General features: G+C 49.5%; 1 protein-coding gene across 2 annotated transcripts in view; it reads right to left on the bottom strand.

Annotated features, from left to right (window-relative positions):
- The window catches only part of FLVCR2 (FLVCR heme transporter 2), a 55,331-nt gene extending 29,039 nt beyond the window's left edge, over positions 1-26,292 (bottom strand). For both annotated transcript variants that reach the window (XM_042943836.1, XM_042943837.1), the window contains exon 1: positions 25,165-26,292. In XM_042943836.1, the coding sequence (XP_042799770.1) occupies positions 25,165-25,869 (705 nt within the window). In that variant the 5' untranslated portion in view covers positions 25,870-26,292. The remainder of the gene's footprint in view (positions 1-25,164) is intronic.
- Positions 26,293-26,527: the final 235 nt, after the last annotated feature.

Raw genomic sequence — 26,527 nt, 5'->3', positions numbered from 1 at the left:
GTAGGCAATCCTTAATCACCCATCAAGGAAGCTTGGGTGACAGTTTGGGCGTGGGTCTCCCAATGGCTTCCATGGGGCTCTGCTCCCGGATGTTTTCCCGCTCTGCAGCCAGTGTTATTTGCAAAAAGTGATTGGATTATGTCCTTCCTCTGCTTAAAGTCCTGCAGTAACTTCCCCTTGTTTTTAAATTAGGTAAAAATCTAAACACACCCACAGGCAAAGTTCTGCACATAGGGTCATTTGGTCCTGGTCTGCAATTTGCTCCCTGGGACTCTATCACACCGGCCTCCTTTCTGTCTTTCAAATGTCCAAAGCATTTTGGACATGCCCAAGGATTTTACACCAGCTCCTCTGGCCAGACTAGAATGCCCTCCCGCTCCATTTCACCGGGTAAATGCAGACATCCCTCAGGCCTGAGCTCAAGCCGCACTTGTTCAGGGAAGCTTTCTCTGATGTCTCATCCGAGGTCAGGCCCCACACAGGTAGTTTTATATTTGTATGATTATTCAATTAACATCTGTCTCCCCAATCAGACTATAAGTTCCACAAGGGCAGGGCTCACATTTATCTCTAGAACCTAGCAAACTAATCAGTAAAATATGGAGCTTTTCACAGAGTATCTCAATCCTCAAAATAAGCCCAGAAAGAGGGGTGTGTGACATTAACCCAATTTTATGGACGATGAAACTGAGGCACAGAAAAGTGAAGCGACTTGCCCAAAGTCACACAGCTCTAGGTGGCAGAGCTTGAGTGAGCCTGTGAGTCTAATCACTATGGTTCACTTCACCCCAAAGAAGGTGTTTAACAAAAATGCAATGAATCAAAGGATGAAAAGGTAGGCTGGGATGCTCAGTGTTCATTTTCTATTTATTTCTGCCCTTTCTGCAAACCCAAGGGTGATATCTAAACACCACTGCCATGTCACTGGCATGAGTACCTCCAGAGCAAAGGTCACAGTCAAAAACACATCTGTGCGGCCTGAGGGGTCTGGGTAACAGCAAAAGGCCATACTCCGTGTAATGCGTTACTTGTCATTCTTGCTTATTACGCATTTGACAGATCATAAATAAACCCAGAAATCCGCCAGGCGGCATCGAAGAGGCTAAGATTTCCACACTTAATCCACTGCACAATACAACACGTGCTATGTTGCCTCTGAGATCCACGGAACCACTGTCCCCATCACCAACCACAATGGGGCATTCAACAAAGCCCCAAGTCACCACTGAGTCAGAACACAAAGCTTGCCCTCCCAAATGCTGTGTGGTCATGAATATGCCCAGACCATTAAAGGAGAACCCTGGGGCTTCCACAAAAGGCAGGAAGCTCTGTGTCAACACTATGGTGAGGTCTTTGGTCCTAACGGAATAGAGACAGACCACTGGTCCCCATCTGAGCCCTGTGCTAGGGTCCCAGGCACCTCACCCTCCTGACCCAGGCCATTGATGAGGTGGATGCTGTCCTTCTCGGTAGGAGGCAACCATCTCAACAAACAGGTTCTCACTTGCCCAACCTCCCTCTCCGCCCATTCCTCCCTGGAGCACACCCGCCATTCAGACAAAGATGGACCCGCTCTCGGTGCCAGAGCTGGGCCATTCCTGGGCCATTGTCTCATTTCCCCTGGGCACAGTCACCAGGTCAGGGCTGGGCATGTCTCTGGGATTTCAGGGCTCCCAGGAGCCGGCTCCCTGGTGCCAAGGGTAAAAAATGTCCCCTAACTGGGTGGGCAGCTTTCCCTGCCACAGAGCCCCTGGGCTTGAAGTCTTACTTCAAACGTGGTCTCCTGATGACCTCATGGGGAGCTCACCTTGCTCCTCGAGAAATTCACACCTATGTTGTGTACAATTTAAAAATGAGGGGCGCCTGGGTGGCCAGTAGGTTAAGTGTCTGACTCTTGATTTCAGCTCAGGTCATGATCTCAGGGTTCGTGAGATCGAGCCCCGCACTGTCAGTGCAAAGCCTGCTTAAGATTCCTCTCTCCGTCTCTCTCTCCCCCCTCCCCCTCACGTACTCTCTCAAAATAAAGAAATAAACATTGAAAACAAAATAAAATAAAAACAAACCCCTCACCCTTCTTCCTTTCTGCCTCAACAGCCCTGGGAGACATCATCACTCTAACACAGTGGTTAAGGGCTCGGGCTCTGGGGTCAGAAAGACCTGAGTTTGAATCCCAGCTCTACCAGTTACTAGATGTCTGACCGTGAGAAGAGGATTTACCTCCTTGTTCCTGTTCCATCCATAACTAGATACCATTATCTAGTTATACTACCTAGCTCTCGGGGTTATTCTGAGCTCCTTCGAACAGACTGTGCAGCAGATAGGTAGGAGGTGCCGTAGGCCCAGCCCTCCCCCTGCACCCTCTCACAGCAATGGCGGACATGAGAAGCTACCAGGCCTAGGAGGCATGGTCTGTTTAGGGCAGCCAGACAAACCACCTCCCCGGTTCTCATCTTCCCTCCCCAGCTCCTTCCTCCTCACTGCTCTTTCTCAGTTCTCTCAGTCACCCTTGATCTTGCCCTCCCACACCCACTCTGTCCCCAACCCTCCCAGGCCCTCCTTGGAGCCCACTTTGAATGGGCAACTGCGAGCTCCCTTCCATTGCCATGTGCCATGTACTCAGGTGTGCATTCTTCAGCGCTGCACTGGCCACGAGGTCCCTGCTCGGGGACCACAAGGAGTCAGCCCTCTCAGAGGGAGGAAGGAGGTCCAAACCCCTCAGCCTGCTGTTCTGGGTTTTCTTCACTTAGTTTCAACTACCTCTCTAGTCCCATCTCTGCCTACTTCCCGCTGTATCCCTGGTACTCCGGCCAGATCAGATGAGTCACGATTCCAGTCTCCCCATGGTCTAGTTTCTATCTTTATGCAAGCAGCTTCCTTGCTTGGAAAGGGCTCCCTCTTTTAATCTTTCAGAGCCCATCTCAACGTCAGCTCCTTCCCTGGGTTTCCCTTGATTATCCTAGCGAGGAGAGATCTCCCTGCCCTAAACTCCTCTAATCCTTTGGTGTTCTGCCATTTTTCTGACACGAGTCTGGTGCCCGGTAAACTGAACAGGGGCTTACTCAATAAATGGGTGTTGAATGCACGGGGTTCAGCTAGCTGGTCTGTCAGGAACACATCACTCCCCTTCCAGATTAGCTGTGAGCCCAGACCTAGGGAAAGATGCGGCCGGAACTGTAAATCCAGACAAAGTCCGCAGGGAAAGTTTGGTGTCTAACTTCTGAGGCTGCATGGCTTGACATCAGTGTCACAGGCATGGCCACCATTAGGGACGCCACCACTGATGCTTTGTCTCCCAGGACCACGTACATGTAGGGAATTATGTGCAACACTCGGAAGTGACTTCAACACTCATTGCCCATCCCCGGCGGGTACCGGTGTGGGCATTTAAACACCCCAAAAATGGCGCTGTTAAAGCATATACATTTGCACACTCTCATACGGCACTTAGACACGTTTACCCCTACGTCTGGTTAAAATGATGCAAACAGAGGCTCCGGGGTCCCAAATGCAAGGGAGTAGGCCAGAGTGAAGGCACTCTGCAGGAGAGGCACCTTCGGACCGGTAGAGGAGGCTCAGAGGGACATCCGGGCACTGAGTCTGTGGATGCCTCCAGAAAGAAGCACGGAGAATGGGGTGGGTGCCGGGGCACTGAAACACTGAAGCTGAACAAACAGTTTAATTGTGGAAGTGAGCCCCCAGCCACCTAGGAGCTCCAGGCAGCTCCTACGAAATGCCACGGTAAGCAACAATGTGCACGCAAAGCCCTCTCATATGACTGTGTTTTGGAAATCCCCAAATCCAAGCCCTTGGCTTCTTTTGAAAAGGCCAACTCGGGATTAAGGAGGTAGCAGACCTTTATCAGGAACAAAAACAATCCCATTGATTTGGGAGGCCATAACTCACAAGGGGGGTTTATGGATTTAAAAGGCTAAACTGAGGTCTCCAAGAGGTTGGGAAGCAGGGTCACAGGGGACAGTCATCACACCTCATCAACTCAAGAGGAGCTCAGCACTGTCAGTGTGGAGCCTGCTTGGAATTCTCTCTCGCTCGCTCTCGCTCTTTCTCTCTGCCCTTCCCCCACTTGCTGGCTCTTGCTCTCTCTCTCTCTCTTTCTCTCTCTCAAAATAAATAAATAACCTTAAAAAAAAAAAAAAAAAAAAGACTCCCAGGGTGCCTGAGTTAAGCATCAGACTTCGGCTCAGGTCATGATCTCACGGTTCGTGAGTTCGAGCTGCGCATCGGGTGAGCTCCAGCCCTGCTTCAGGTGAGCACCACTTCTCTCTCTTTCTCTCTCTCCCCTCTCTGCCCATTGTGGTTCTCTCTCTCTCTCTTTCTCCCTCCCTCTCTCTTTCTCCCAGCCCCTTGCTCACTTGCGCCTCTCTCTTCTCTCAAAAAAAAAAAAAAAAAAAAAGACTTAGGACTCCCTCCCCATTCACAGGGTTTGTCCTCAAATCTAGGACTATCCTGGGGACCTCTACTACCCGGCCACTCTTGGACTTCTTCAGCCCTTTGGGGGAAAAGAGGTTAGGGAAATGCAGAAAGCGGCAGCTACTGAAATTAGGAAAGCTTCCAACTGATTCTTAAAGACAAAAACAGTATAACAGCTGATACGTGGAGCTCACCATGCCAAAGTCACCATTCTAAGAACTACTAAGCCGCACACACACACACACACACACACTACACACACACACTCTTTTAATCCCTATTTTTTAAAAAAATTTTTTAATGTTTATTTATTTTTGACAGAGAGAGAGAGCACACGCACGCATGAGTGGGGGGAGGGGCAGAGAGAGAGGGAGACACAGAACCCGAAGCAGGCTCCACGCTCCGAGCTGTCAGCACAGAGCCCGACGCGGGGCTCGAACTCACAGACCTTGAGACCATGACCTGAGCCGAAGTCGGATGCTCAGCCAACTGAGCCACCCAGGCGCCCCTTTTAATCCCTATTTTAAAATTGAGGAAATGGCATTTGAAGCAGCTTACCCAAGGTCACATAACGATACGTGATAAGGCTAGACTTCAAGCTCAGGCCATCTGTACTGGTCTGTACTCCTAACCATTAGGTTAAATGATGAGGTGCTGGCTATTAGCCAAACTAAAAGGAAAAGAACTAATGCAAAACTATCGCCTCCTATGTGCTAGGCAGTGTGCCAAATGATTTCTCACACGTTAGCGCATTTAATCCCTATGAAAACCCCGTAAAGTTGGCATCATCGTGTCTAGTTTGGTTTTTTTTTTTTTTTTTATTTTTTTTAACGTTTATTTATTTTTGAGACAGAGAGAGAGCATGAACGGGGGAGGGTCAGAGAGAGGGAGACACAGAATCTGAAACAGGCTCCAGGCTCTGAGCTGTCAGCACAGAGCCGGACGCGGGGCTCGAACCCACGGACTGCGAGATCATGACCTGAGCCGAAGTCGGCCGCTTAACCGACTGAGCCACCCAGGCGCCCCTAGTTTGGTTTTTATAGATGAGAAAACATCTCTGATTTGCCCAAGGTCACTCAGCTTCTAACAGCAGGACTAAGAGTCAAACACATGACTAGCTGACTCCAAATCCAATAAGCAGGGTGAAATTCACGGAAGAGACGGCCCTCAAACACCCGGTAATTCCTCCAGTCTTAAATGTTCCATTCCGTAATCCAAGCACCTCCTCCTAGGTCTAGCTGTTGGAGGGGAAGAGGTATCTCCAGCCATAGTCTACTTGGTTTACTCCTTAGTTACACCCCATGGGATTTCTTATTCTCATGTAGTGCTGAGTTTTGTTTGGGTTTTGTTGTTGCTGTTTTGTTTTTTCCGCAAGCGGTGGTTGTTGTCTCCCCAGCTAGGTTGTCAGCACCTGGAGGACAGGGTCACCGTTTAACATCGCCTCGTGTGACTCCTCCCCACAATGCACCCAGCACAAGGCCAAGGGCAGCGATGACTCTTGGGAAATATCTTCTAAACAAAGAGATAACTCTTAGAATTATGTAGCTCAGACCTAACTCAAGTATTTACAGTCTCCTCGATGGCAACCAGGTTGGGCACAGTAGCAATTAGCTGCGTTCTGAGAGTTTACCACCAAAAGAACGCAGACGTGAGGTGGAACGAGACAGAGAAGACCTCAGATTTAGGGCTCTCAAGATTAGATACGGAGGCCACTGGAACATGGGCCAATCAACTTCCCACCCTCAAACCTACACTCAGGGGGCACCCGGGTGGTTCAGTCGGTGGAGCATCCGACTTCGGCTCAGGTCATGATCTCACGGTTCATGAGTTCGAGCCTGGCATCCGACTCTCTGGTGTCAGCTCAGAGCCCACTTCAGATCCTCTGTCCCCCCCTCTCTCTGCCCCTCCCCCGCTCACCGTCTCTCTCAAAAATAAACATTTAAAAAAAAAAATCTATACCTGGTATTTATTGAGCACCAACTGGTAGTACTAAAAAGTAAGGGAGGGGGCACATGGTTAGTTCAGATTATGTTCTCATGGTTTTTGAGTTCGAGCCCCGCGCTGGGCCCTGTGCTGACAGCTCAGATCCTGGAGCCTGCTTCGGATTCTGTGTCTCCCTCTCTCTCTCTGCCCCTTCCCTGCTCGCTCCCACTCTGTCTCAGTCTCTCTCTCTCTCTCTCTCAAAAATAAATAAACATTTAAAAAAAGATTAAAAAGTAAGGGAGGAGACAAAGAGCTCCTATCACCAAGCTTATAAGCTATCTAATATACCTTGATCTTGACCTACAGCCTTGGTGCTGGGTTTCCTCCTCATCTTTGGGGGGGGGGGGGGTGCAAAGTAGCTGAAGAGCAGAAGCACCCTAGGCTGTAAACAGAGAAGATGCTACGTTTAGGGGAAGGGTCTGAGTTCTACAGGGAAATAGATATATATTTTTTTTTCTTAAAAAAAGCCGGGGAAGGGAGATGCTGACAAAAGGCTTTATTTCTGTTTTTTAGCTGAGCCTCCTATCTGTGCCTGCTTTCAGTCATCCACCCACAAGCCTCTGGGTACACACACTCCTCCTTTTCAGGGGTAGGGTTCCTCTTGAAATTGTCCTCCTGATGAGATCTGTCAAGGGTCAGTTGAGTTCTATGTGAGGGCAGACGTGAAGCCTCCTCTGCTTCCCTTTTTACTAAGAGCCCGGGTCGCTACTGTCCTCACCACTCAAAGGTCCCTTTGTTGACAGCACTGATGGCCAAAGACCACAGGCTTACAGAGCTTCCCCATGACTCAGCTGCAAAAGAGAAAAAGCGAGGGGGCATCTCGTAAACCCCCAGGTCACCCAAAGTGGCAGAGCACAGACCTCGCTTTCTCCCAGTGTCTCACATGCGAAGTAGACAACGTGCAAAGCTCTATTCAAATGCTCGGTCATGTCGCACCAACTCTGTCCCAGACGTCCCCACACAGCAGCCGACGGACACATCCTACTGTCCTGTGTGCAGATGGTGGTAGAACAGCCCAAAGCACATGCGATGTCACACGCTGTCACCCCTAAAAGTAGTTCCTGTGATAATAAGGGTTTCTAACCCTCCCGGATTTTCTCCTAAGTCAGATTGGACTTTCTTAGTGACAGCCCTCCCCTTCTGATTTTCAGGGGTGAAACTCAGACCCAGGTGATTACTCACAGGCAGGCCCTAGAAAAGTTATTGTTTTGTGAGTTGCCATGGAAAGATCCAGCTCCTTTCCTCAGGGTGTGCCTCCAGAAACAGACAGGCTGGGTCCATGCAGTCAACTTCCTAAGTGAACTAACCCTGCCTCGTGATGCCAAGGAGAAATCTAGAAAGAGAAAGAAATCTAAGCCTTGCAGCAGGAAAACTATTAGCCACCCATATGGAACACCACCCCAAGAGAGCAGCATCATCAGATCCGACCCTGTAATTTAGGGAGTTACTCAGGGACCTACTTACACAAAAACATCTCCCAATATCCTGCTCTGAAGTCACCTCCCTCCCACTTGGCCTGACATTTCCACTATTACTCACTCCATCAGTTACTCCCTTAGAACTCCATCCCTCCTCCCTTAAATCTCTCCTTCATCCTCAGCGCTCAGAATGGCACCTAGAGCAAAGTAGATGCTCAATAAACATGCGTTCAATAAAAACAATAAAGGTTGTGCTGCACTGTCTCAAAAACCCCATAGCTCCCAAGAGTCGGCTGTGTAGGTAAGAGCGCTGAGCCCCTATAAACGGAGCGTGTGGCCACTAACCCAAGACATGCCAGGAGGATGCGCGCCTTCATCCACTGGCCCTCATGGGTCACAACACCTGCTGTCAACTGGGGACCCGTGTGGATGCAATCCAGAACAAGCAGAATTCAAAAAGACAAAAACAGGATGGCCGGGAGCGTGTGCGGGTTACTCGCAAGGGACAGAGATCTGGCCCAGGGTGGGGACACTGTAGGAAAGGCCATGGATTTTTGTGGAGCAGCAGGAAAATACAGGGCTAGCCACTCCTGGGACACACAACGGGGTACCCTCTACCCTCAGGGGACGGAGGAACTTTGGAGACAGAAAAGGCGACATCTTCGACATCTTTGCAAGAACTGCCCAAGCCCCAACAGTCTCTGTTGCCACTGATCACTGCCACGAGCTAACTGTAAGGAGCCTGGGAGGAAATGTGGTAAGGCCAAGACCACCGGGCTCTCAGAAGAAAGCTTCTCACTCTGGGCCCTGTCTCCTGATGGCGTGAACCAAATGGGCTCTGTGCGGTGCCAGGGATGAGGGAGCCAAAGGCAAGCAGAGGACAAAGCAGGAGCTAACAACCCCCTCCCCCCAGGTGGGAGACTGTGACATTCCTCAGGCATTCCTGGCTGCCCCAGAACAAAAGGAAAGGGAAAAACAAGTGGTTAACCGATAAAGATCAGAGTCAGGCCGGAAGTGAGTCTCCATCAGCTGGCAACTATCTTAATGATTTACAAGAAAAAAAGGCAACCTCCAGAAACCTATAAACTCGATTTCTCAGAGTCCTGACATCACCCTCCTCTCCACAGGATAGAAAATCTCATATAATCAGTCACTCTTCACAACCTCGGTGCAACTCTTTCTGCCCACTGAGCCTGTCCCCGTGCTTGAGTAAAATCACCTTTTTCTGCGCCTAAGACAGCTCAAGAATTCTTTCTTGGCCATCAGCTCTGGACCCCCACCCCCATCACTCCAAAATCACATCACCACCCCTGCTATTCACCTGCACTGAAGAAAGGAGTCATGCTAGGTACACGCAGACTGAAAAGCTGCTTTGGGCCAACCCTCGACAAAAGCCCCTTCTTGGAATCAAAAGGAATCAGGATGCTCTGCATGACTCCTGGAGCCGCAGAATGTCTCAGCTCAAGAGGTTCAAGTTAGTAGAAATGCTCCAGAAAGGGGGAAGTTCTGGAGAAGCTCTTACAGCCAGAATGACCAGAGCTTATTCTGAAATGAAGAGCTGGCTCTAAAGGCAAGAATGCCAAGCTCTGGGTACAAATGGAGGCTGTGGTCTTCAAGCCACGTACAGTCCAACAACATGGCGCCTGACAAAAGAGAGAGCACCTGATTTGTGCCCAGGAAAGCCATTTTATTCCTCGAGGGTCATGGGGCAAGTCCAGAGTCTTTTTTTCTTAGAGGCAGTTAAAAGCCAATGTGTGCACGATGTTTCAGTGTTCAAGGCACCTCCACATCCAGCACATAATCTAAGCAGCGAGGCAACCCAGTGAGGTCAATGGTAGGGAACCCAAAATGCAGGTGAAGCCCTATAGTGGCACGTTGTGTTCTCCGTTTCCTGGATTTAAGCAACTGGCCGAAGTCACAGAGCAGTGAGGTAAACATTGGGATGTCTGATGCCCCCATCCCCAGCCCTGGTCTCTTCCCATAGAACCCCGCTGAGCCTCTACAAGGCACCAAACAGCTACACGTCCCAGGAAGACGCAGTCTGAGACTCCAGATGACCCAGGGCCTGACGGGATCATCTGCAGTGAGTTTGTTTTATGACTGAGGCACGTGTTTGGGACATCATAAAACGGCTAACACGCTTACTCTGTACCTCTTAGCAAAGTTCCTTCTGGACAGTGAATCAGAAGGCAGTCCACTGGGAAGAGAGAATATCAATGTCTCCTTAAGTCCCTCTAAACAGACCAGCCGATGATCTGGGCTCTGGGAATACAACTTCATCTCCCCCCACAACAGCCTGCGAAACCAAACACTAGCAAGGAGGACGGTCTTACTCCACAAATAGAGCGAGAGTTACCGACCGTGCCTGCCTGAAGGCCACCCAGCAGACCAGAGGCTGAGATTGTCTCTTGGTGACAGGGCCAGGGACACTCCTGCGACACTTGGGAAGCAGGGTGGTGAACGGTTAGAGGACAGGAAGTCACTCCAGAAGCCAGAGAGCCCTGATCTTCACCCGTCACGCCCCCCTTAGCCAGCCTCACGCCCCCCTCAGCCAGCCTCACGCCCCCCTCAGCCAGCCCGGAAGAGAGAGGCTTTAACCACCCGCTGTTCTTTCTGAGGACCTGCTTCAAAGGTTCAGGAACTGAGGATACGAGTGGAGGGGATTTTCTCAGGGGGCCTAGTCACACATAAAAGGTGGAAAAGATTAGTAAGAGGGTTAAGTCAAGCTGCATTCTTCACTCACCCCCACCCCCACCCTCCTGAGGCCACGGCTGACGTGTCAATAGACGATAAGCCCGGAAAGCCCTCTGGAATCTTCCTTCAGCAAGGTGAAGATAACGCCCAACAGCTAAAGTGTAAAATCAGAGCCCCAGACTTCCATCTTCCCATCTAGATATCTTCAGTTGCTGCTGCTGTGCACCAGGCATGGCCTCTTCTGGCCCGTGTGCTCTGAGCTAGGTCTTGTGGGGGCTGACCTCTATGCAGGAGGGGGGTGACGCTGGCCCCAACCAGCTCACCGGCTGAGAGAGTGGACCCAGGCGGGGCTGCTGAAGTTCCCCACGTATGACACCAGGGAGGCGGACCTGCGGGCAAAAACTTCAGGGATGGCAGCAGAGATGAGGAAAGTGGCTGTCATCTAAAGATGCCTCAGACGGTGCTGCAGAGGCCAAGTGTGATAGGGAGAGAGAGGATAGGTGTGGGCTCAGTCACATGTATGGAGGGCTTGTTGGATTCCAAGGGCTTTCACATACACCCTCCCTCACATAACTCTGGTAGCAACCCTGTGAGGCAGGTTTTCTTGCCATAGATAACCACGCTGATGCCCACAGAGGGCAGGTGCCCTGCTGGAGACCCCAAACACAGCGTCCAGCAGGGCTCTGGGGTCCGGATTCCATGGCTTCCACACCACGAGCTCTCACACTTGAGTGGGCAGCAGAATCCCCGACAGAGAATCAAGAACACAGATTCCTGAGCCCCACCCAGAGAGGCTAATTCCTTGGGTCTGCCCTGGTGCCCAGGAATCTGCATTTTCAACAAACACCCCGGTGGTTCTGGTGCTAAGGTTCATGGCCCACACACTTCATGGTGGATCTCCGCTGCCCTCAAGGAAAGAAGTCAAGAGACCGTGCTCAGCTGCTGTCTTCCTTAGGTGTCCTAGGCAGGACTGGCAAGAGAGAGAGAGAGATCTGTATTCCTGCCAAGCTCCTTGGTAGAGGAGAAATGTTCCTCTGAATGAACTCATCGAGTGGTTCCACCAACATGTCCAGCACTGAACTGGAAGCCCAGGGCAAAGGTCTGAGGAGGCACAGATTGCTTAAGGGGCAGTCACCACCCCAAACAAACAGTCCATTGGAATAGGCCCTGACTTAACACGATGGCTCACAGCTGCTCGTTTCCACATTTCTGAGTAGATGGACACAACAAATAGCCTCATGGACGGACAGCTGCCTCCAGAGCCATCAAAGCAGCCCAAGCCATGCCAACAGTCATTTTAGGCAGAAAGCAGGAATTTCCAGGGGAGGGGAGAAGGGGGGGGGGGGGAGGAAAAAACCCCCAACTGTGCTTCACCTTCATGCCCCCCCTCTGGAGCCAGCAGAGCCGTCTAATCAAAATCGGTCTCCAGGAAATGAAAGGAACTTGTGTTTACCTCCTCCGTAGAGAAGGAGCAGACAAGAGCCAAAGCAAACACTGCTCCATTATGAGGTTCTGAGACACACTGTCTAATTCCAAGAAGATGGTAAGCAAACAAAGCCCAGGCCTGCCTCCCGTCTCCCCTGAGGCACACACAGATGGCACTATTATCTGCCCGCAGGCCCGAGCAAGGCCTCATCTTGAACCGTGTGGGGCTGAGAAGCTGAGCTAATGTTTTCGCACAGCACAAAAAGAGGAAAGATGCCTGGAATGAGGTCAGAGAGCAGAAGAATCGAGATGGACCACCGGAGCCCTGCAGGAAGCCCTCCCACCTCTGAACGACTCAGTTAAAGAAAAAGGCTTTCAGTCCCGCAGAATCGAGAGAAGGGAGTGCTTCACTGGGTTAAGGTCAGGGACTGAGCTGCAGAGAAGTCAGGAGACAGGGAACAAAGAAAGAAGAGGAAACATCAGCTTTCACATTAACCATACGGTTCTTTATCCTCCCTGAGGGGGTTCCAACCCTTATCCTGAAATCCACATGGGGCTGTTTGATGTTGGGGGTTGGGGGGAGCTGAAGTCAAGGAGAGGACATCCTGTTAACAGCACGGCTGGAAAAAGATCAAGAACCAGGCAGTAGAAAACAGCTGCGTCTACCTGAGAAGCCTGAACATCCAACTTCTTTCAGTAGAACCTTAAGTTTGTGAGACTGAGGACTGATTGTGCGGGTAGGGGTTGGCCCCTATCCCGGTCACCCCAGAGACTCCAAAGTGTTCATCACAGACAACAGGTGTCATCACCACATGCTGGGAAAATAACACCACCTCCCAACACCTATATACAGTTTTAGTTTGAGCAGCTCTCAAGTGGGACAAGTCTCCATCACAATACTGCCTGGAAACTTCCTGGAATGGCCCACCCTCCCTAGTCACCCAACTCCTCGTCACTCCACTCATTAAGAATCAGCTCCTAGGGGCGCCCGGGGGGCTCAGTCGGTTAAGCATCCAACTCTGGATTTTGGCTCGGGTCATGATCTCACCATTCATGAGTTTGAGCCCTATGTTAGGCTCCATGCTGACAGTGTGGAGCCTGCTTGGGATTCTCTCTCTCTCTCTCTCTCTCTCTCTCTCGCTCTCGCTCTCGCTCTCTCTCTCGCTCTCTGCCCATCCCACCCCACAAAATAAATAAATAAGTAAACCACAAGAAAAAAAAAAGAATCAGCTCTTAAAAATGGCCTTTACTGATGTCAATACTGATAATATCTCTTCTTCATTTAGCACTTCTTATCTGAAAAATTCTGCTAGCTAAGAGCCCTCCATTTGCCTCATTTAATCCCTTCCTTTACCTTCTGCAGTAGCCAATATTATCTCCAGCTTAAAAAAGAAGTCAAAGCGTAGAAAACTGAAGGGATTTGTCCAAGGGTATACAGCAGAGCTAAACACGGTGTTCTCAACCCCACTGGGTCTGGCACAGTTCAAGGGACATAGTAAGGACTTCATAGCTCTTTCCATTGAAGGACTAAGATTGAATCACATCAGAAAGACAAATCCAGGTATGACAGTCCCTTCCTCCAATGACCTGAGCTCTCAACTGAGTAGTCACCTTAATCCCTGTGTATTAATTTGTCCATCCATTTGTAGGCACCTGTTAGGCCTGGAGCACTGCTCTGAGACACAGGAGAGGTGTGTTAGCCAAATTTCCAGTCCTCTGACAAGTTTCCCATTTAGCCAAAAGAGGAGGAGGAGAAAGAAGGGAAAAGGACAGGAGAAGAGATAAGGAAGAGGAGGAAACACAAACCTCCAGAAAACAAAGGCCAGTATCCCAGTGATCTTAGCAAGCACACACAAGGCCCAGAATGCACTCCTCCAAGCACAGAGACTGATGAGTTGATGGTAGGAGGTGAGCAGGTACCCAGCCAGAAGGAAACACCTCACAAGCAGTGGATTTTTTTTTTTCTGGTAAAATGCACATAGCATAAAATTTACCGTTTTAACCACTTCCCTCCCTCCCTCCTTCCTTTCTTCTCTCTTTTCTTTCTCTTTCTTTCTTTTTTCTTTTTCTTTCTTTCTTTCTTTCTTTCTTTCTTTCTTTCTTTCTTTCAGTAGTCTTCATGCCTGGCATGGAACCCAACCCGGGTCTTGAACTCATGACCCTGAGATCAAGACCCGAGATCAAGAGTTGGGTGCTTGACTGCGCCACCCAGATGCCCCATTTTAACCACTGTTATTATTTTTATTTTGAGAAAGAGAGCACGAGCAGGGGAGGGGCAGAGAGAGGCGAAAGAGAATCCCAAGCAGGCCCTGTACTGTCAGCGCAGAGCCTAACATGGGGCTCAAACTCACGAACCATGAGATCATGACCTGAGCCAAAGTCAGGCGTTAGACCTTTAACCGAGGGAGCCACCAAGGCACCCCCCCCCCATTTTAACCATTTTTTTTTAACTGTATGGTTCAGTGACATTAAGTACATTCATATGGCTGTACAACCATCACCTCCAGAACATTTTTCATCTTCCCAAACTGAAACTCTGTGCCCATCAAACACTAACTCTCCATTCCCTCCTCCCCTAGCCCCTGGCAACCACCATCCTGCTTTCTATGAAATTGAGCACTCCCTGTACTTGTGGTAGAATCAAAATAGATTTAATCTTTGTCCCTGGCTCCTGTCACAAAGCTCTAAAAGCCCTTGGAATTTCCTGAGTGAAAGGAGTATCTTTTGTTCCTCGTAAGGAACGCCTTTCCATCACACCTGAATTTCTGCTATCGAGGTGCCTTAGAGTAAGGCCTTTGGATGGCTTTAGGATGAGATAATCTCCAGAAAAATGTGGGATTAGAGTTTGGGAACTTTCAGCCCCATCCTCCCCCCACCCGACCTCTGAAGTGGGGAAGGGAGCTGGAATTTGAGCTCTATAAAAACACATGAACGAGGAAATTCTGCAAGCTTCCTGGTCAGTGAACACGTCACACCAGTACTGGGAGGGTGGCATGCCTAGAGAGGCCCCCACATCTTTTCCATCTGGCTGTTCCTGAGTTGGGTCCTTTATAATAAACAAATAAAGTAAGTCACTTACTTTACCAGTAAGTGAAGTATTTACCTGAGTTCTGTGAGCCATTCTAGCAAATTATAGAACTGGAGTAGGGGTCATGGGAACCCTCAGTTTCTAACGGGTCAGTCACAAATATGGCTGCCACCACCAGGACTTGCCAATGGCATCTCAAGTGGAGGCGGTCTTGTGGAACTGAGGCCTTTGCTGGTGGAGTTGGTCAGCATTAACTCCAAGTAGTTGGTGTCAGAATTACATGGAATTGTAGGACACCCAGCTGGTGGTAGAAAATTGGAGAACTGGCTGGCATCAGAAAAAAGAGGCACATCAATACCTCATATAAGCGGAATCGTATAGTACCTCTCCTTCGGTGGACTACCTTATTTCACTTAACATTTTCCAGGTTCATCCATGTGTGACATGTGTCAGAATTTCCTCTCCTTTCAAGGCTGAATAATATTTCATTTTATGTGTATATCACGTAACACATGTGTAGATGGACACTCAGGTTGCTTTCACTTTTTGGCTATTGTGAATGATGTTGCTATAAACAGGGGCATACAGATAACTGTTTAAACTTCTGCTTTCCATTCTTGTGGGTAAACACCCAAAAGCAGAATTGCTGGATCACACGGTAATTCTATTTTTAATTTTTTAAGGAACTGCCATTGTGTCTTCCATACGACTACACCATTTTATATCCCGTCAGCAATGCACGAGGGCTCCAATTTCTCCACACCCTGGCCTACACTTGCTTCCTTCTTTTTTCTTTCTTCGTAGCCATCCTCCTGAGTGTGAGATGGTATCTCGTTGTGCTGTTGATTCGCCTTTCCCTGATGATGGGCATCTTTTTATGTGCTTATTGACTATTTGTATGTCTTTTTTTTTTTTTTTTTTTGGCGAAATATTTATTCAAGTCCTTTGCTCATTTTTAAGTGAGATTTGTTTCTCTTATTGTTCAACTGTAGGAGTTGTTTATATATTCTGGGTATCAACCCCTCATCAGATACATGATTTGGAAATATTTTCTCCCTTTGCATGCGTTACTTTTTCACTCTATTGATAGCGTCCTCTGGTGCAAAGAAGTGTTCTATTTCGATGTCGTCCACTGAATCTATTTTTTTCTTTTGTTGCCCATGCTTTTAGTATGACAACCAAGAAATCATTGCCATCATCACCAAACCCAACATCAGTAAGCTTTTTCCCAACGCTTTCTTCTAATGGTCTTAACAGTTTTCCCAGCACCATTTGTTGAAAAGGCTAGTGATAATGATGTGTCAATGTAAGTTCATCAATTGTAACAAATGTGCCACGGTGGCTTATATTTTCTCAACACTGTTTATTGAAAAGACTGGTGATTATGATGTGTCAATGTAGGCTCAACAATTCTAACAAATATACGGCTCTGGTGGGAGATGTTGAGAATGGGGGAGGCTATGCATGGTGGAAGTGGACGGTAGGGAGTATATGGGAAATCTCCGTACCTTCTACTTAATTTTGCTGAAAACCTAAAAGTGCTCTAAAAAAATAGTATTGGGGGGGTGGGGGCGCCTGGGTGCCCAGCTCAGTTGATTAAGCTTTGGACTTCGGCTCGGGTCATGATCTCAATGGTTTAAGGGTTCGAGCCCCGTGTCAGGCTCTGTGCTGACAGCTTGGAGCCTGGAGCCTGCTTCAGATTCTCTGTCTCCCTCTTTCTCTGCCCCTCCCCTGCCCACACTCTGTCTCTCTGTCTCTCTCTCTCTGTCTCTCTCAAAAATAAATAAACATTTAAAAAAATAGTCTTTTTTTTTTTTTTTTTTTTTTTTTTTTTTTTAAGTAAATGGTTTCCATTGGCCTTAGCATCCTTGTTGAAATCATTTGACCACATATGTGAGGGTTTATTTCTGGGCTCTCTATTCCATCAGTCTATATGTTTGTCTTCTGCCAATACCGTACTGTCATGATTAGTACAGCTTTGTTATTAGTTTTAAAATCAAGAAATGTGACACCTCCAATTTTGTTGTCCTTTTCCAAGATTGTTTTAGCTATTCAGTGTCCCTTAAATTTCCACATGAATTTTAGACGCCATTTTTCTATTTCTGCAAATAACATCATTGGGATTCTAATGTGGAACTCATGGACTCTGGAGATTTGTTTTTGGTAGTATTTCCATCTTAACAATATTAAGTCTTCCAGCAGTCTTGGGCAAATTTATCCCTAGGTGTTCTGTTTTTGATGCTCCTGTAAGTGGAATTGTCTTCTTAATTTGCTTTTTGGATTGTTCATTGTTAGTGCACAAAAATACAATTAGGTTACAGTGTTGCAAAGTCAGTTTGCAGAAAGGAACTAACTAGTCCTTGGGAGCACAGCATGGGGAAAGGGGGAGAGGGAGGGAAAATGTATGCAAAGAGGCCATGAAATGTCCTACCAGTTTGAATGTGGCTTTATCTTGGTCCGGTGTTTGCCTGGTTGCTATCTTTGACGAACCTCCAGAATTCCCATAAAGAAATTATTTTAGCTGGTTTCTAGTTTATTTAACATTTCTGTGGGGGAGCCAGGGTCTGAAGCTTCCTGACCCACCATCTCGTTGATGTCACTCTCCCAGGCATAAGGCTTATTCTCCAAGCAGTGAGTGTATCTCCAAGGAGAGAATTAAGGAGCCACACTGGTCACAGCAGACAGACCAGACTGGGAGGGAACAAGAGACAAGCTGGACAGAAATGGGGAGGAGTAGGGGTCTTAGCGTGCTAACCCGAAGACTTAGACTTGATTCCACGGACTTGCCAGGCTCCTGCGACAATGCCACCAAGGCAACAAAGACAAGATATAAGTCAGACCAGGCCAACCTGAACCTTCTCCAGTGCCCTGAACCGAAGGTCAAGGAAACAAAAGGAATAGGGTGCATCAGCCAGGTTCCACCTCACATTCCACCAGAGCCTGCCCTCAACCCCCAACCCCATCCCCCACCCCCCCGCCCCGGGTTGGAGTATATGTTCAAAACCTTAAATGAATCCGAATTACGAGCCCCACCCCCCAGCCCCAGTCTCTTCCCTCAATCTGAAGGATGGGCAGCTGAGCTCCGCTGCTCCCACCTGCACACCAGACCGCATACAGCAAGCACATAATCAGTCTACCCTGACAAGACCGTGGCTGCGAGCAAGAGGCTGCCTTCCCATGGCCTGCTGTTCCTCTCACCTGGCGATTTCAAAAACTGATCGGTAGTGTCACGTGGGAAGCCAGGTGAAAAGACAGGAGCCCGGGCCCCGCCCCTAGAGAGTCCAGTTAAGGAAGTCCTCGTAGGGGCCCAGGCCTCTGGATTTTTATCCAGCCCCTTGGGTGAGGCGCGATCACCATTTTTGGCTTGGAGCACTGGTCTGGTTTCCTCCCCAGAGCTGCTAGACTGCAAGTTCATTTCTGCCAGCCCGTATGTTTGGTGCAGACTTTCCGACTGGGAGGAAAACTACAATCCACTTCCACTTTACCTTCCCTAGAAGTCTCCAACTGGAAGTTTGGTGGTTTTGTTGTTTTTTGGTTTTTTTAATGTTTATTTCTTTTTGAGAGAGAGCGCGCGCGCGCTCGAGAGAGGGGCAGAGAGAGACACACAGAATCCGAAGCAGGCTCCAGGCTCTGAACTGTCAGCACAGAGCCCGACGTGGGGGTTCAAACTCACAAACCATGAGATGGTGACCTGAGCCGAAGTCAGATGCTTAACCGACCGAGCCACCCAGGCGCCAAACTGTAAGTTTTATCTGATCCACAGTTTCAAAAGATAGAATATAATTAAACACACACTTACGCATTAGTTATCAGCATTTAAAAAAAAAAATAGACTTCATAAGCCAGACACAGAAAGATAAATATTGTCTGATTCCACTTATATGAGGTCCCTAGCAGAGGCAAATGCATAGAGACAGAGAGCAGAAGAGAGGTCACTCCGGGCTGGAGGGAGGGGGATTGGAGGAGTTACTTGATGGGTGCAGAGTTGTTGAGGGAGATGAAAAGGTTTTGGGTATAGAGCGCGGTAATGCTTACACCGTGAAAGCGTTTAAGGCCACCGAATTGTACCCTCGCGAAGAGTTAAAATGATACACATGATGTCTCTTTTACCAGAATAAAAACAAATAAACCAACAAAACAGACTTCACCTAAAAATCTGGATATCTTGTTTCTCCTTCAACAATCACCACCCCCAAATGAGATCTGGTAACACTGGGTCCTGCTTTGTCTGTCAACGGTCGGAGGGAGGGAAGCAGCTGCTCTCTGTAGGGGGGGGGGGGGAGGCTCTCACGCTGTGACCCCACCACACCCTAATTTTATCTCGACTCTATCACATTTCTAAGACCTGGCTGGCCCCCAGGAGCATTTGAGGGTTGGCACCGGCCCCACCCCATCAGTCATCACTGACTCACCCAAGTCAGTCACCACTTGTCTCTGTCTGTCTTCCCGGCCCTGGTCTATTCCTGTCTTCCGGTGCATGAGGGGAGGCCCAGAAGTGGTCAGCCGTGAGGGCAGGCTCTCCACGTGCTTTAAGTAACAAGAGCAAATGCTAGCGGAGAACAAGAGTTTGCCTTCACCTCCCCCAGCTTCACTCAGACCGTGAAACGCCTCTGACGTTAGAAAACCCAGAGTGGGGGCGCCTGGGTGGCTCAGTCGGCTAAGTGTCCAACTCTCGATTTCGGCTCAGGTCATGATCTCATGGTCCTTGAGTTCGAGCTCCGCATCAGGGCAGAGCTGCTTGGGATTCTCTCTCTCCCCACTGACCCTACCCTGCTGGTGCTCTCCCTCTCTCTCTCTCTCTCTCTCTCTCTCGCTCTCTCTCTCCAAATGAATGAACTTTTTTTTAAAAAATTTAAAAAAAGAAGAAAAAGAAAATCCCGAGTGATAAGCCTAGACTTTAACACACCCCAATGACCATGATTTTGCAACAGGAGTAGGTTGACCACCCACCTCATGACCCTGAGTCAGAGGGACAAGGACCCGGTGTCAGACACCCGGCCTCTCGGAATATTACCACACCTTTAGCCAGTCCCGCAAATACCACTTCCTCGAGGCTGGCCTCAGTTTCCTAGACCCCATCTTTATCTGCTAGAATCTGATTTCCAGTATTGAAATATTGAAACATGATGTGGTTCAGGACAGAGTCCTCTAAATTCTGGCACCTGGAATGTTTTGCGCTGAAGGAGTTTGAGGAAACAGAAGCAGGAAGGTCACTCTGACCTCCTCCTCCTCGCCCTTCTTCCCTGGAAGAGGCCTTAAAAACCTCCTGTGAGAGTTACCACTCCCATACCAGGCAAAGGAGCACCCTTACCCCTGAAGACAAAGGGATGCCAAGGAGAACCCTGACAAGCAGGCCGTCCTCAGCTCCCCCAGTTCACCACGTTAACTTCGTACTCCTGACCTGGCATTTCCCTCCGCCATGGTGCACTTTTCACCAAACCTCGCATAAATGTACACAGCACTGTTTCTTCCTTTCCTCAGGGAGGCTCCCATGTCATGGAATACTTATCATACATTCGGATGGAGGCGCCTGGCTGGCTCAGTCAGTTGAGCATCTGACTCTTGGCTTCAGCTCAGGTCATGATCTCACGGTTCGTGAGTTCGAGCCCCGCGTCGGGCTCTGTGCTGACAGCTCGGAGCCTGGAGCCTGCTTCGGATTCGGTGTCTCCCTCTCTCTCTGCCCCTCCCCTGCTCACACTCTGTCTCTCTCTCTCTCAAAAAAAATAAACATTAAAAAAAATTTTTTTAAACAAACGTGGATGATGTTCTCCTGATAATCTGTCTTCATCGGTTTAATTTTGAGACCCTAAAAGGGTCAAGGAAAACTGCCCCCTCTCACCCCCTAAATAGCATCATTGCTCCAGATCTGCAAGTCCAACCTGTCTATGGAACACGTCTCATCATTCCTGGGAAATGTGGCTGGGCTACAAGGGTGAAATACGTGCCTATTTTCAAAGGGTGTGAAAAAGGAATGTAAAACAACTTATTAGTGATTTTATCATATTGATTATATGTTGAAAGAATATTTTGGATATATCGGGTTAAAGAAAATAGAGTACTAAAACTAGTTTCACCTGCTCTTTCCACTTTTTCTTTCTTTCTTTTTTTTTGACAGAGAGAGAGAGAGAGAGAGAGAGTGTGAGTGGGCTGGGGAGGGGCAGAAAGAGAGGGAGACAGAGGATCCGAAGCAGGCTCCGCACTGACAGCAGAGAGCCCGCGGGGCTGAAACCCACGACCTGTGAGATCATGACCTGAGCCAAAGTCTGGCACTCGACTGAATGCGCCACCCAGGTGCCCTTGCTCTTTCTACTTTTTAAAAAATGTACATTTCACCGATTTTAAGCCACCCCCACTGGATGCCGGACACTACAGCCGGTCCTGAACCCTATACATGCCACGTTTTTTTCTACACATTATCTACCTATGATAAAGTTTAATTTGTAAATGAGGCGCAGGACGAGATTAGCAACAGCTAGTAATAAAATTGAGCCACTCTAACAATATGCTGTAATAAAAGTTATGTGAGTGACGCCTCTCTCTCTCTCAAAATACCTTCTTGTACCGTACTCGCCCTTCTTACGATGATGTGAGTTGATAAAACGCCTAGTGATGAGACAAAGTGAGGTGGATGATGTGGCACTGTGACACAGTATTAGGTGACGGGTGACTTTCTGTAAGTCAGAAGGAGGCCCATCCGTTTCCAGGCTGACCACAGGTGACTGAAACCACGGAAAGTGAAGCCACAGATAAGGGGAGACTACTGCACCCTAACTCAAAAAGCAAACATTCTCTCCTACTCCGCTTCTGGGTGACACTGTGCTCTCGGCTGTCCAAGGGCCCTTGAGGAAGGCCCTTCCCATCTTAGTGCTATAGGCTCATCGGGGCTGGAGCTCATTTGGTCTCTTCCGGCCTCCACATCTCTCTTCCAATGCCACCAAGCTAGCACCAGACTCCAAGACAGGGCTCTTGCCCAACCCTTCCGCTGTAACATTATCCACATGACTCAAAACCTCACGTGGATCATTTCCCTGGAAGCCCTGGAACAAGTGTTGCTACATGCCAGGCTGTTACCCCTGTGCCAGTGGCCAGAGCCAAAGGGAAGAGGCTCGGTTGCAATTCTAAGACTCCTTCCCTCTCTCACCCCAGCTGAGGCTTCACTGGTTTCTTCTCCCCTAAAGACCGGAGCCCCACCTTCTTGTGCCTCCCGCTAGGCTCAAAGGGGCAGAATAGGGTGGGTGGGAAGGCGATGCTAATGCCAAGCACTCCAAAACCGAAAACAGGTTCGAGGCTCTGATCCTGGAGAAAACTGCTGGATACTTTATCACCAACAACAATCAGACACAAGGGGCAAGATTTGAACCTCACAATCCTGCCCGGCCCCCTTTAAAAAAATATACGCTTCAGGGGCGCCTGGGTGGCTCAGTCCGTTAAGTGTCCGACTTTGGCTCAGGCCATGATCTCTCGGTTGGTGAGTTCAAGTCCTGCGTCAGGCTCTGTGCTGACAGCTCCGAGCCTGGAGCCTGTTTCGGATTCTGTGTCTCCCTCTCTCTCTGCCCCTCCCCGACTTGCACGCACTCGCTCTCTCATTCTCTCTCTCTCTCTCTTTCAAAAATAAACATTAAAAAAAATTTTTTTAAATATATGCTTTATCCACATGACAATTCATGTGGATAAAGTTGGTAGTGGCCTACTGACACGGGCTTTTGGAGGTGGAGTTGCGTTCAAATCTCCCTTCTACCACTTAGTAGCTGTGGGACCTCGATAAGCTTGCTCCATCTTTCTGGGTCTCAATTTCCTCACCTGTAACAACGGGGACGATTCCACCTACCTCGCAGAATTGAAAAATTAAATAATAGATGAGAAAGTGCCTTTCCTTCCCCTTCAATTGTTCCTAAGCATTTAGGCAAAGAAGATATTAAAAACCCCATGGAGGGGCGCCTGGGTGGCTCAGTCGGTTGAGCGTCCGACTTCGGCTCAGGTCACGATCTCACGGTCCGTGAGTTCGAGCCCCGCATCGGGCTCTGGGCTGATGGCTCAGAGCCAGGAGCCTGCTTCCGATTCTGTGCCTCCCTCTCTCTCTGCCCCTCCCCCGTTCATGCTCTGTCTCTCTCTGTCTCAAAAATAAATAAACGTTAAAAAAAAAAATTTAAAAAAAAAACCCCATGGAGAATGAAAATAAGTCCTTTATGCGTAGGTCTGTCTGGGTGTTTGTTTGTTCATTTGTTTACGGGAATCTTAGTGCCTGGCGCAATTTTAAAATCTGGTACAGGAACTTTGCAAAGGCAGGGATTATCTTTACAGCCCTAGCACAGTGTCGGGCACAAGGCAGGTACCAGATGAATGCTTGTTGAACGAATGAATGAATGAATGAATGAATGAACAAATGTGATGCAAACAGAGAGTTACCAGGGCACGGGTATTTGCTGACCAGTGTGAGGTTTGCAAGCCACAAAGAATTCTTCTGTGGAATAGCATTTAAAATCTGTTTAGACAGGAGCGCCTGGGTGGCTCAGCCAATTAAGCGTCCGACTTTGGCTCAGGTCATAATCTCACAGTTTGTGAGTTTGAGCCCCACATCGGGCTCTGTGCTGACAGCTCAGAGCCTGGAGCCTGCTTTGGATTCTGTGTCTCCCTCTCTCTCTGCTCCTCCCCGACTCATGCTCTGTCTCCCTCTCTCCTTCAAAAATAAATAAAAACATTAAAAAAATTTTTAAATCTGTTTAGACAAATTTGTGGAGCCTTTTTTCCTACGCAGCAAAGCTCAAGTTACTCTAATAATATTTCTCCTCCATTCAGCCTGCTTTCCTCAAAATGAAAGGTAAAAACACACTCCAAGAACCAGACACGGTCATCTCTACGTGAGGAAGCATAAACAATTCAGTTTTTCATAATTTTTTTTAGGGTGAAACCTAAAAGATCAAATGAAACACAGGCCTCCGTGATACAAATATATGCTGTCAGAGTGTTTTTGAATGCAAAATTCTTCGCATTTCCTGACCTCGGTGGGGAGTGCGCGTGGGGAATGAATAAACAGTTTCATTAAATTTTAAAGATATATCTGGTATTAAGTTCCCTCACAGGTGTGTGAGAAGGCACCTGAAAACCTGTTCGTTTATGCTTTATGGTTTACAAAAAAATTCTGGATTCTCTGATCTCGCCAGGCGACCTGAGGTCTTCTCCCAGTTAGCAATCCTGCCCTCCCCAAACAATGGGTTTGAGATTGCAGTGACCTTGTCTGAATCGTGTTCTGTTGCTAACAGGGAGATTTCACCCTTGGGAGGCTTCAAAGGTCATGACCTTCATCCCCCAGCTTTACCCTCCTGTAAGGGAAAAATCCTATAAGAACTAGGGGTTACTGGTCACAGCCACGATTGCGTCCGCCTGCGAAGAAGTGAGACCCAGAGGCAAAGGTCCAGATAAAGCAGGATCCCAACTTTTGGGATCATAACCTCAACTGAGACGCAAAGAATTTGCGATCCTCCTTCTACAAAGAAGGTGAGAGAAGGGATTGAGATATGAGCTCTCCACACCTTTCCCAAAAGGTTTTCTAGGCCTTAGAAATTCAGAGAAAGATTTCTACTCCACCCTGCTGGGTTTGGCTTTAACCCCCAGGGAAGGAGTTTGGCCCAAAGCATCGTTCCCACTGTTCTGGCTTCAGCTGTGTATAAACGAAGGTAAAAACAGTGCCAAACAACCGTCAGGGCAGCATTCTGGGAGAGCCTGTGTGCTACAGGAGATACCGCACTCTAGGAAAGTTGGTTCGTCAGGCTAAAAACATCTGCCAATTCTGGTGATACCAGAATAATCTGACACCCATGGGCTGCTCCCTGAGAAAGAAGAGCTTTCCTGAAATCACAGGTCTAAGCTGGTGGACTGGCAGGGTCAGGAAGGCGTATGTTCCAGAAGCATGCTTTCGGCTGGGGGAGGAGAAATTGTTGGTGAAAGAAAAGGTCCCCTCCTCTTCTGTTTCCCTGCACTTCTCTCACGCAGCCATCCAGTCACAATCACTCACTCCCACCGTCGGTCACACCCAGCCACGAAGTCACCCAGAGTCACAAACACTGCTGAAGTCAGAAAATGACAGTCTCCCGCAGGCTCAGGTGCAGTCAGGTACACTCTTAACACACTGAGCCTCACACAATGATAGGACGCCCGTTCCTCTGAACGCGGGCCAACAACTCAACCCACCTGATTGCCGAAGACAGCTATGGAACAGGCCGTTGATACCTCATTGGCCCCGAACCAGACTGAAGCGATGCGGGAGGGCATGCCCAGGATGAAGACCTGGGCCACAGAGCAGATGATCTGGCCCAGCACGGTGACCGGGAAGAGATGCGGCTTCAGGCTACCCAACTTCACCCAGGCCCCCAGGCAGTTGAGAGCGGACCCGGTGAGGGCGATGGTGCGCAGGCCGAATTTCTCCAGCAGCCAGGCCACGGGCAGCAGCAGAGGGATGTAGGTCAGCATGTAGCACATGGACAGCCAGTCGATGGCAAAGGCGCTGACCCCGTAGAAGTGCATGAAGATGTTATTGATGGAGCCGTACTGGATCCACTGGAAGGCGTTGCACATAGAGTAGCAGCTAAACAGCAGGACCACCACCCAACGGCGCTTGCTCACCTTGATCACACTAAGGTCCTCGGGGCACGAGCTACTGGGGTGAGCCAAGCCACCGGACTGGGCCAGCATACTGGGGTGGGCCGAACTGCTCGGGCGGGCCGACACGGCGGGGTGGATGGAGACACTGGGGTGGGCCGACACGCTCCGGTGCATCGACGCGCTCGGGTGCGTGGACACGCTCTGGTGCCCCGAGGCGCTGTGGTCCACCCGGAGTGCGGGGTCCTGCGCGGGCGTGCCATTTTGCTCCTGTTGGTTGGGATCTTCATTCACCATGACCACAGCCCCTGCTGAAGCCCTAGACAGGTGCTGAGGACTCCAGCACTCTTAAGGGACAGTGGCCTCGGCTGCCGCCTTCGAGCTGAGCTGTAGGGGCACTTGCCCTGGCCCACCCCGGAATAAACGGAGACCAGAGCCTTCGTAAAAGCTGCGAGCAGAGCTCTTCCTGCACTCACCCCCAGGCTTCTGCTCCCACTTTTCCTGGGTGTCTTCAGCCCCCGACCGCTGTCCCAGGCTGGCCGCGGACACCTCAGCCCGGTCCTGGCTACGGGTGCCTCGAGTCCTCCCGAGGGGTTCAGGTCAAGGTCAGCCCCTCAAATCTCGGGGGAAAAGTTCGCGCCTTGCACGGAGCCTCTAGGTGGAACTCGGTTCCGCTTGGGGCCCCGCCCCCTCGGGCGCACGTGACCGCCCCACCCCCGTCCAGCCCGGCTTCCCCCACCCTCCTGCCCCCCCACTCCCTCCAGCCTTCTCCAGCCGGGCTAGTCCGGCTGAGCAGTTGTTTCGACACAGCTTGCGGGGTGCATTCCTCCCCCACGCCCCGGGTGCCATGGAAACCGCCGGGTTAACCCCCACCCCCCCCACCCCCCCCCACCCCCCGCACTGCCCCTCAAATGCATTTGCGCCTCCCAGGGGAGCCCGCAGGAAAACAAACACC

The sequence above is a fragment of the Panthera leo genome, chromosome B3, assembly GCF_018350215.1.
Source record: "Panthera leo isolate Ple1 chromosome B3, P.leo_Ple1_pat1.1, whole genome shotgun sequence".
NCBI lineage: Eukaryota > Metazoa > Chordata > Mammalia > Carnivora > Felidae > Panthera > Panthera leo.
The sequence above is the reverse complement of the archived record's forward strand: the minus strand, read 5'-3'. Positions and strand labels throughout refer to the sequence as shown.